General features: G+C 52.8%; 1 protein-coding gene across 3 annotated transcripts in view; it reads right to left on the reverse strand.

Moving 5' to 3' along the window:
• Window positions 1-10963, reverse strand: part of SRGAP3 (SLIT-ROBO Rho GTPase activating protein 3) — an 80712-nt gene extending 69749 nt beyond the window's left edge. For all 3 annotated transcript variants that reach the window (XM_027903284.1, XM_027903283.1, XM_027903285.1), the window contains exon 1: window positions 10793-10963. In XM_027903284.1, the coding sequence (XP_027759085.1) occupies window positions 10793-10859 (67 nt within the window). In that variant the 5' untranslated portion in view covers window positions 10860-10963. The remainder of the gene's footprint in view (window positions 1-10792) is intronic.
• Window positions 10964-11247: the final 284 nt, after the last annotated feature.

The raw sequence follows: 11247 nt of genomic DNA on the forward strand, positions 1-11247 counted from the left end.
CTCTGACTGCCCATGCTGGAGTGGTGGGTATGGACAGGCTTCAGCCACTGCAGGATGAAAAGCAATGTGACTCTCACTGCATGATCCCTCATGTGAGCAGGGATTTTGGAACATGACCCCAAGGGCATGAAGCACTGCAGGCCAAAGTCCATAGGAGATATCCCACCCATTCGAGAGGACTTGCTTAAACCCACAGTGCCATGGTTGCCAGTGGCTGAGCACATTTGCAAACTAAACTCTCTCTTTTGGCCAGAGCAGGACTTTCCCACCCCTTAAGGTTTATTTAGTGCACGCTGTCCCTCCAGAGAAGTCAGCACACCCTCCCAAATAACAGAGGAGAGAGAACAGCTGCCTACAATGACATTTTCTTAGAAGGCCCAATATGTCTTCATCAGCTATGGGTGTATCTTCTTGCAGTGGAAGTCACTGCTGGTCAGTGGTCCTCAGCATCCTTCCAGAGATGCTGCTGAAGACATGTTCCCCATCCCGCTTATGAGGTCTGGAGCCCCAACTCCACAATGACTGTGGGTCACCTGCTCAGCACCACCATCAGTCTGGAGTGACCAATCAGCTTCTGAGGGCAGGCAGCAGCAGAATATGGGGAGCCTAAGAAAAAGCTAAATATACTCTCTGCTGTTGGCAGGATAATGTTGCTGGCAGTGTCTCCTCCCGCACTGACTGAGCAGCGAAACACAGAGTGTCTCAGCACTCACACAGCTTTGGTGCATCACTCCCTGCTAAGGACACAAGTGGCCTGCAAAAAGGTCAACAGCGCTGTTCCCATCCTGTCCCGAGCTGCAGCCCACTGATCCACACTGCATCCCGCTCCACGGTGACACTCCCTTTGTCTGTACAAGGCTTGGCCTCCTCCTCATCGTTCTCTGGCAATGCAGCCCCCATCTTCAAGCTCTCCTGCAGCTTCAGTCCTGCTCTGCTGCCAATCCTGCAAAATGGCAGCAGGATTCCCTTCTCTCCAGCTCAGATACAAGTCTGTATCTTCAACGTTTCCAACACTAACAAGCTGTCTTGAACGCAACACATTTAGGCTTTTCCCAAAGATCAATTAACCTTTTTTCACACAGAGAAAATTTTGAATTCTCTCTGAAGCCTTTGCCAACACAAAAGCTTTAGGCTGCCACACCAACAGTCTGGTCTCTAGTCCTTCCATGAGTTCCAAAATCTCAGTGTTCAAAGTGTCAAATTCCATGAAGGGAAAAAAAAAAAGCGGCGATTTAAACACAGACATCTTCCTAAGCCCAGGCCATTCAAAGCCATTAGGTCAGTCAGGCTGACTAGCCAGTCCTACCTATTGCAGCAGGGCTCTGAGCCAGAGCTCTTCCACTGACAGGGATGTTTCAAACACTCCACTGTGAGAGCTCCCTCAGATACCAGCTGCCAGCAGACCCTAAGGTTACACACACACAAAGTTTTCTGGAATGCATTCAGCTTGCACCACACACTACAGCAGGATTCCATCACCTTGAGCAGGTGAAGCATTTTCAATCCTTACCAATACCAATGTTTTATTCCCATGAAGAAATTATTGATTAACCAGTGCATTTGACAGAGGAAAAAATACTACATGCACACAAGGCCAGCAACCTAAAATTATCAAATTGCTGATCAGGCTTAGAAATCTGTCCTTGAGGTCATCTCCTCTAAGCATTCCAAGAGCACAACATCCCCTCGGGCTCTCACCATGCAGGGAACCTCCTGGAGACACAAACAGCTCCTCAAACAAACAAAGCAGCAAAAAGAAAACCTATCTTTGGGAATCTGCTACAGTGAAGGGGAAGCCACTGGTTCAGCACGTACATGACAGGGACTTGTGCTGTAGCCCCGCAGTGTGCAGACACTGCTCCAGAAAGTTTGGCCAAGAGACGGAGAAAAGCCGTGGAAAACTGCCTTCCCTCTTCCCTTAATGGGAATCATGAAAGTCAGCCCTCCATCTCCCGATCTCTGGTCATTTACACAGGTTTGTATCCTGTTCTCTTTTTAAATATTTACTTTTACAATGCAAGCCCGAGTAACCCAGCAGCCAGCTGAGCCTCACCACTGCAGATCACCCTGCTGCCTCTGCAATAACCAAAGCATGAGCCACATGGATACAGTCCCTGCCCTGGAGGGTTGCATCCTGAGCATTCCCAGGAGCAGCAGGATGAGCAGCATCCTAAAGATCCACACTTCCTCTTCTCTGCCTGAGGAGGGACATCAGGCATGTCCAACCAAGGAGCAACCTCCTCTCCTCTCCTCTCCCAGCTGATACAGACTGGAGATAATTTAACTCCACAGTCATTCTAACAGCAAGTTTCTGAGCTGTCCTGCACACCTGCCACTGCCACAACACAGAACAATGTTTTACAGAGACGATTTGAAAAGCCAGACACATTACAGGGAGGGTCATCCCTTGCCACAGACACAACAGTTCCTCCTAAAGGCTGACACGAGAAAGAAAAGGAGAAGTTAAAGATTTTTTTTCTCCTCTTCAAAAATATTCTCCAACTCCAAAGGCAACACTAATGCAAATTCTTCTCTGAAGCTGCTGGACACAGCACGGCTGTGCAGTTTTCCCAAACTCCACAGCACCAAATGTCTACATGGAGAACCTCCCTGAACATCAGCTGGGCTTCAGGAGCCAGGAAAGGACACTAGGAAAGCTAATGGATACTCTTCTGGCAGGCACATTGTTTAAGGCAGGTCAAAAGCACAAGACATGCAAGCAAGAGACTCTCACAGCCACAGCTTTCTCACAGTTCCCAGAGCCCTGGTCCCCCAGGCCCTCTCAGGCCAGAGGTTCCCAAACTGGGGGATTCATCAGTACAGGCAGATAAACCACTGCACAGCCACGCTCCAAAAGCCACAGAAGCACTAGTCCAGAGGCACTGCTGCTGCTCTCCTCTGACCAGACGGGGTCCACAGAGCTCAGCTCCGGGACTCACTTCCAGAAGAGGCTGGGAAGCACCAACTTCCACACTGGAATTATGTCACCACACCTTTTACCCATCTTTGTTGGTAAAGCAAAGAGGAAGATTAAACACAAAAAAGAGGATTTGAAACATCTCCCTCCCCACCATGGCCAGGATCCTACCAGCTGCCCTCTAACTGCTGAGCTCCAACAACCCTGGGATAAACAGCACAACCCTGAGACAAAAACCACAGCTGTACATCCCTGGCCTGGCAGGCAAAGGCTGCTGTGCTGTGATGGGACCATTTCTCACGCAAACTCTAAAGCCAAGATGCTGACTGCTCTCATGGCAGTGTGGAACACACCAGCCCCATCACATCAACGAGGCCCAGCCCCAGGAACACACCATAGCCATGTGAACTCCCTCAGTAATTTCATTTTGATGCTCCACTTCCTCTCTTAAAATTGCCTGTTGCAATATGCTGTTCAACAGCTGCTTCTGCCCAAACCACTGCAGTTGCCTTCCAGAAAGAAAATGTTATCTTGGGCCAGTTTGTCAGAGAAAAGTTAACAAATCAGACTCCTGGAGACACGAACAGCTTGAAGTGCACCCAACAACAGCAGGCACAGAACAGGAGCACAGGGCCAGGGCTGGCAGCAGTGACAGGTACAACCCATCATCACCCCATGGGCTCACACTGTTTACACATCTCCATGTCCTCCGTCACTGCCAGGACACACACACACCACACACAGGTGGGGCACACGCAGCACAGTCCTTGTTAGTAAGGAATTAGGAAGGAATACTCACCTTTCCAGGAGGAGTGCTCACTGGCAGCTCAGCAAAAGCCTCCTGGGATTACACCAACGCTTGGGACTAAAGAGCACTCAGGCTGTAAGAAAGTGGAGATTACCTCAGACCAGTTTTGCTGGAAAGTGGCACGAGGAACACTCCCCTGAGCCCCTCTGCAGCCACAAACCCGAGCCAGGTGTCACCTGTGTGAACTGTCCCATCACCTGGCGGGAGCACGGGTGCCTCCCAAGCCAGGAAATGGATTTGAGCTGCTGCTGCCGTGGGTGGTAGCTTGACAAACAGCTACTGAAACCGAGCCAAACCCAGGCAAGAGAAAATGTAACAGCTCAAGGGGGAGAGTTCCCCCCACCTCCTGCAGGCCAGCAAAGGGGAGAGTAAATCCTGCTTCTGACAGGGGCTGAAACTGCACACAGAACTTAAAATATTATACCTTGCAGAGGCTTATAAATATCTGCTAAGCACATGAAGCGCGTTTGGTGCTGCACTCTGACAACCCTTAAAACTCTTCACCTGGAACCAGAACTAGCTACAGGCCATGAGTAAGTGTTGTAAGAGGGTTTTATTGTTATCAGGAGGAAGGGTAGACTGAAAAATAATGCCAGCTGCACCCAGGCATCTGCCAGAGATCAGGAAAGAACACGGCCAGGTTTAGAGGATCCAAATACCTTTCTTTTGAATCGAAATCACCTGGGAGCACAGCAGGAACCCCAGCTCCTGCCACCAGATCCCCGCCCCAACAGGACAAGCCCCAGCCCTGAGGCTGGATACGTTGCCCAGCAGTTCTGACCACAGGTCAGCAGACAAGCCAGAGGAGATGCTGAGGACAGACTGACCCGCTCAGGGCAGCGTCCCTGGGCCCCTGTTCCTGGTCCAGCAGGAGCCCAAAGCCCAGCCGGGAGCTCAGGGACACCAAGTCAGCCTCCAAAGCAGAGCAGAGCCCTAAGGAGGCCTCGTCACAACTGTGCACTTCTAAACACGTCTGCATTTCATTTTCTGAACACATTCAAAGAAACTCACCTCAATACAAAGTCTGACTGCTGGGCTGCAGCCTCTACATGGGACCTGCAGGCTCTGCCCAGGCTGGCTCTGCCCAGGCTGGCTCTGCCCAGGCTGGCTCTGCCCAGGCTGGCAGCTGCAGGAACTGCTGCTGGCTCTCACTGCACACAGATGCTCCTGTGTGAACCCGAGGGTTTAAGCAGCGGGGCTGCTAAATGCGCCTTCACCCCATCCTGGGGGTCAGGCCACACTAATGAGCTTTAACCCAGAGCTCCAGCTTCCCCTCCCTCCGTGTGGCAGGAAAACACAACCCCCACCATCCCACTGGCTGGGAGATGAAGCCCATCCTGGCTGATGGAGCCAGGGACTCAGATCAGCAAAGGCAAGTCCTGCAGGAGGCTCACGGCGTGTCCCTTGGCCACTCTCTTTGCCAGCTTTTCCTTCTTTAGGAGGAAAGCACTGCTCTCCTGCTTATCCAGAGGCACCTCCACTCTGCTGTGTCAGCTTCAACAGCTTCAGCTCTTGCAAAAGAGTCCTAGGACAAGAAACACTTCAGTGATGGCACCTGTGCTTTTAAATATCACCCCTGCCCTGGTGGAGGCCAGCAGGGGCTTTCAGTCCCCACCCAGCACCCATCCCAGGGGCCGAGCACCTGCAGAGCCCTGGAGCTCAGCAAGGCCTTGACAAGAAACAGCAGCCTCAGTGCCCGGCTACACTGCACTCAGGCACATGTGTACACCCTTTTCTAACCAGGTACCACAGGCTGGCAGCTCCTTTCCCCACTGTCCACAGAGGAGGCCCAAACACAAGGTGTTTTAGGCAGGTCCAGAGCACAGAGCTGCTGGTGGTCAGTGATGTGCAGGAGCTGCTGACTCAGCTGAACCACCCCAGCCTCTGCCGAAGCACCAGGACTTGAGCTTTGCAGGAAACATCTCCAATAGATTAAAAATTTGTTTCCATTAGAGCCTCCCAATTAATCTTTATTAGAATTACATCTATACTCCCCTGCTATGCCCGCACACGAAGGGCTCTGTAGAACCCAGCTGCCAGGGCCACGCTCCCAGACCCACCGAGAAAACACGGCAGGGAAGGAGAAGAGAACGACAAATAAATCTACACAGGAATCAACCAATCCAGGAGCAGCGTGGATCAGTTCTCCCAAAGTCTCACAGCAGAAACCACATCAGACCCATCAGAATCTGTTCCACGTCACAGATAGCTGCACCAAAGCCAAGGGAGTTATGCCAGGCACACCGGGTGCCCTTGGATCACACTGCTCCACATTTTGTTGAGCAAGACGATTAAGCCAATGGATATTTTCTGTCTGTTTCTATGATCAATATTTAGCAGTTTCCCAACAGCCCCCCCTGCACAAAGGGTTGCAACCTTCTCTTTTGCACAGAAGCATTTTATTGAATGGGCTGTCAAGATCGAGCCTTGATGACTCCCCCGGTCGTGAACTAAAACTACTCCTCTGAGCAAACCACCATCCCAGAAAATGACTGGGTATGGGAATTTTCCCAACATTTTCTGAGCAAAGTGGAAAGAGAGCAATAGGTAGGAAAAGAGACATAAAAGAAGGGATGCAGCTATGACAGTAGAAAAAGTCAAAGCTAATGAGCACTGATAACCTAAGCTCTGTGAAAATGGGAGAGAACACACTGGTTTTGTTTGGCGCCAGGTCTGCAAACCTTTTTAGTGTCTTTAATGGATTTAGCATATAAAATTCTATTTCTGTTATCAATTTACATGGCAACTAAGAGTCCCAGTAGTGCAAGAAATCATTCCTTTCCCACTCTTCAGCCATATGCACCATTTGGAGAGACCCATCTCCAGGATCACCAGGGATCACGTCACTTGCCAGGCACACAATACAAGATGCTACTGCCTCGCAGCAATCTCCCTGCCAGCAGCAGCCAGAGGGATCACACGGGGACCTGCATTTTGCCAGGGTTAAGGTAAAGCTCCAGGAAGCAATATGAAATTCAACAGCCAATCAACACGATGCCCAATTTTCTGCAAGGTTTCCAATGCTGGACCACAGGCAGTTGCATCTGCATCATTAAAACCGGTTTGTTTTGCTGCATTAAAGCCACAAATCAGGCACGTGACAGTAATGAGGAAGAGACATCTATTTAGCTTTCTGGCCAGATAGACCAGCTAAAACTGTATGTCTGAAAACACTCGCTTTAAACTGTGCATCCAAGGATCCGCTGTGTTCTGTATTCTGCAGGCAGCTGTCATGTGGCAGTTGTAAACCTGCAGCCATATCTCCATTGGTGTTTATTTTTAATGCAATCTCTCCAGTCTGCAAGGCTAAGGCAAATAAGAAAACCTGTCTCCTAAAAGTACCCTTAAATATTTTCTTTCTTGTACAGTCCAGCAAGCATCTCCTGCCAGTGCTGGGGCCAGCTCGCCCCTCTCCCAGCAGCTGAAAGCAGCAGCTGAAAGCAGCAGCAGAGGGGAAGGGCAGACCCACGGATAACTGACAAGAGAGCCCACAGCGTGGGAAGGAGGCTGTCAGCGCTGCGTCTGTGCAGCAGAGGTGAGAGCGGGAGGACTCCACGCACGGGCAGACGGCAAACGCTGCGCAGAGCTGCAAGGACAGCGCCTGCAGCAGCCGCAGACAGCAGCCATCAGGTATCCCCACTCCCAAAAGCAGACTGGCACCGAGCCAGAGCCTCAGGCACCCTGCAGAACTGCCAGCCTCATGTCACCAGGTCCCAGCCGTCAGCCCCCGGCCCCCTCCGACACCCAGGAACAGCGTGTGCAGCAGGGCACTCACGCAGACCTGCGCACACCCCACACACCCCCTCTATCTTTTCCAACCATTTTCAGGACAACTTCCCACCGTGAGAGGAGCAGACACAATTCTCCAGGGAGAGAAAGAAGATACAGAGCCATTACGGTTGATAAATCACCCTGTGCACAAAGATTATTCCCCAGTCCGACCCTCCTCCCACCAATCGCACTTCCCACACAGCACATGGGCTCCTCGATTGTCGTCCTGGGGCTGCAGCACCGGAGCACAGCAGGTCAGGCAGGGCTCAGCTCCCACACTGCAGCTACTGAGAGGTCATCCCGGAACCAACGCAGCCCTTGCTCTACTTCGCAACAGCCAGAGCTAGAGGCTTCAGCAAAACACTCCTAAAAGCCATCTAAGGAACTATGTCCCCCACAACATCCCCAAAATCCATCTAAGGAACTATGTCCCCCCACCGTTCATTCTAGGTGTCCATCAGCTCCTCCAGCACTGAGGCTTTACACACCTCAGGCACTGCTGGAAGGTCATTATCTCACCCAGCAGTAGCTGACACCTCACACCAGCAGCACCCTGCCCACTTCCAATCCTCTCCAACATCCGTCTTCAAATGCACTTCCAATGCAGCTCTGTTGGAGCTACTTCCCTTCCACCCATGCTGGTGTATGCCCTGGAGCTCACGTGTAGGATTTTCCACCTTTCTCCCTGCCATATTCCTGACCATGCCATGGGGACCAGCACTGTGCTCTGCTCAAATTCCAGCCCCGTCCTCCATATAAGACATCACGTCTTCAAATTTTCACCTTTTATCATTTTCATATGTCAGCATTTCTGTGTCGACACTTTGGTCGTTAGTCCCCCTTGCTGCCACTTCCCCTTTTATTTCTCACTATTTCTCTTCCATTTTAAGTCTATTTCTGGAGGTTTGGGCATCCATCTTCACCAAGGGGCTAGATATGAATGAATGACAACTCAATCCCTGAAGGAAATAAACAGGGTATCTGGGACAATGAGGCAGCCTATGTCCAACCCTTTGGTAGAGCCAGGGGAGACCAGGCCCAACCGCAGGAGGTGAATGGATCATGGTCGCTGTCACAGCCCCAGACAAGGTTTAGATGGTGACACACCCTCCCCCACGTGAGGTTCACACACAGCTCCGTCACGTCACACACATGACACACCTCTGAGCACAGAAAAGCCCCCCTCCCTCCCCAGCAGCTCCTCGGCCGCTGGCCCCCCTTGTGTCCCTAAAGCACAATGACCAACTGCTGCCTTCTCACCCAACCTGTCTGCCCAGTCACACCTGCTTCCACTGCTCCTGTGTAGTGCTGAAGCACAAGCTACAGCAGAGCTCTGCACCGACCCCTCCAGACTCAGACCACTCTCCCCATCTCAGTTTAGCAAGACGGGAAGGGCAGGGATGCGCGGGTCCTGCGGGGAAGTGACAGTGACAGTGACGGCTGTCAGGACACAGCTGTGAGCACTGGAGACCCTGCGAGTCACCAAGGTTACCCCAAATCCACCCTGGTCCTGTGACAGACCTGATGTGTCCAAGGACAGAGCTGCCACCTCCTCAAAGGCAGCAGGCCTTGCGTCTGACTCTGCCCACCTCACCCCAGCTACAGGCGCAGTTACACTCTGCCCATATCCGAATTAGCCTTTATTCAGGGGAAAACACACACCAAGTACCCTACATCAGGAAAGAGACGTTCCTGGAGGTGTAACTAGGCACAGAACAGCATCAAGGAAATTATTACTGGCCCATCAGCAAACTGTCTGTGTTACAGCTGCCCAAAACACGATTGCAGTGGTGCAATAAAACACCCTCACACGTACTCCAGCATTAACAGCCTCGCATATGGAAACCATGAGGCTACAGAAGCCAGGCCAAGAATGATCCTGGCACATGAGTACTCCAGTTACAAACAACAATCAGAAAAAACACTGGAGATGTCTGCAATGAAGCTTTGGAACAGCTCAGAGCCAGTCCTGCCCCAGCGGCCCCTGTGCACCCTGAGCACCCAAGAAGCAGAAACAAGCCGGCCCAGGACATCTCTGAGAACAACACGGAACAATGGGACAGTCTCTAGGAAAAAATACAAATCCCCTCCCGTGAAACGAACAATACCACATGCTAAAAGAATATTTCATCTGCTTAACTGCAGGGTGCAATAACATCAATTTGCCCAAATTACACACAAGCAGAAAGGTAATTGGCACCGAGCAGAGTGTGTTGTGACTGTTCAGTCACTCTTTGAGGCCAGCTACAAAAGACTGAAATGCAAGAAAGTAAACAATGGCATGAAACCAACAGCCAGCCCCTTCCCCAGAATCCCTCCCTCTGGCATGGCACTGCCGCAGTTAGGCAGAGACTTCCAAGAGGAGTCTGTGCAGACCTGCCATCACCCAGTCGAGCTGGGATCTGCAGAAAAAGGGAAACTGTTGAGTTTGAACAAGCATGGGTTAATCTGCAGAAAAGCTGTTTTTTACATTTTTAATTAACTCGGTCTTAGACTTAAACATAACAAAGTGGTGAACACATATCCATATAAAAGAATTGAGCAAAGGGAGAGCAGAGACAGTTTTATATAATAGCAGGGGGACTGAAGGGGGACACACAGGGAAAAGGCATGAGGTAAGTAGCTGAGTATCTTCAAGCTGAAGGTGGGAAAAGGAATTGTCGTCAGCTAACAGAATTAGCAATCGCTGCAACAGTGAGTAGATTTATAAACTGAAGTTATCAAAAAATATCCGTTAATACAGTTTGTTAGGGACATTTAAAATTCCTGGGTGTGCAATGGTCCTCTGCCTCCAACCAGCTCAGCCCTTCCCGGGGCTGCAGAGCTGCCGTGTGTCACAGGGTACCAACTTTCCTTGGTAACAAGAATTAACTTGCAGCCTGGGATTTGACGCTTGGTACTCTCAACAGATAGAACCTCTAGTTTTAATTCTCTCCAACTATCAGGAACGCAGCGGCTGCCGCACAGCTCCGCACCCCGCACCAGTACCGGCACTTGCATAATAATGACTGCGGGCCTGGAGGCGCGGGGCCGGAGCACGAAGGCGAAGTTCCTTACATAAGGACCGCAGGATCGATGCGCTGCTCGGCGTGAGGTCGCGGGCAGGGCTCCCGACCCCGCACAGGCCCGGGGCTGCGTCCGGCGGGCAGGGCCGGGGCTGCCGCGGCCGGCGGTGCCGCAGCGCGGGAGGGGCGAGGGTCGGCAGCGCAGCCCCCGCGGCCGGAGCCGGCCCGTCCCCGCCCCGCCCCGCACACAAAGACGGCCCCGCCGCGCCCCGCACCGGCCCCGCTACGCACCTTTGACCTGCGCCTCGTAGTCGGCGATGATCTCTTTGTCCTTCTTGAACTTGCCCGGCGCTGACATCGTGCGGGAGGGCGCGGGTCCCGCCGGGACCGCCGCCCGCGGCGCTCCTCCACCACCACCACCTCCTCAGCCGGCCGCGGCCCCGCCGCCGCCCGCGCCCGCCGTCATTGGCGGCGCCGGGGACACCGCGCACCGCCCGCACCGCGGGGAGCGCGGGGCCGACGGAGCCGAGCAGAGCCGAGCAGAGCCAGGCAGGGCGGAGCCGCGCTGAGTTGGGCTGAGCCGAGCCGAGCTGAACCGAGCCCAGCCGAGCCGAGCTGAGCCGAGCCCAGCCGAGCGGAGCCGAGCGCAGCCGCTCCCGCCGCCGGCCGAGGCGGGGCCCTGGCGCTGCTCCCGCGCTCAGGTTGCGCGCGGGGCGGGGCGTCCCCGGCCCCCGCCCCGCCGGGCT

Source organism: Empidonax traillii, unplaced genomic scaffold, assembly GCF_003031625.1.
Source record: "Empidonax traillii isolate 1590-97213 ecotype Southwest subspecies unplaced genomic scaffold, ASM303162v1 scaffold956:size363975, whole genome shotgun sequence".
In the NCBI taxonomy this organism is placed as follows: Eukaryota; Metazoa; Chordata; class Aves; order Passeriformes; family Tyrannidae; genus Empidonax; species Empidonax traillii.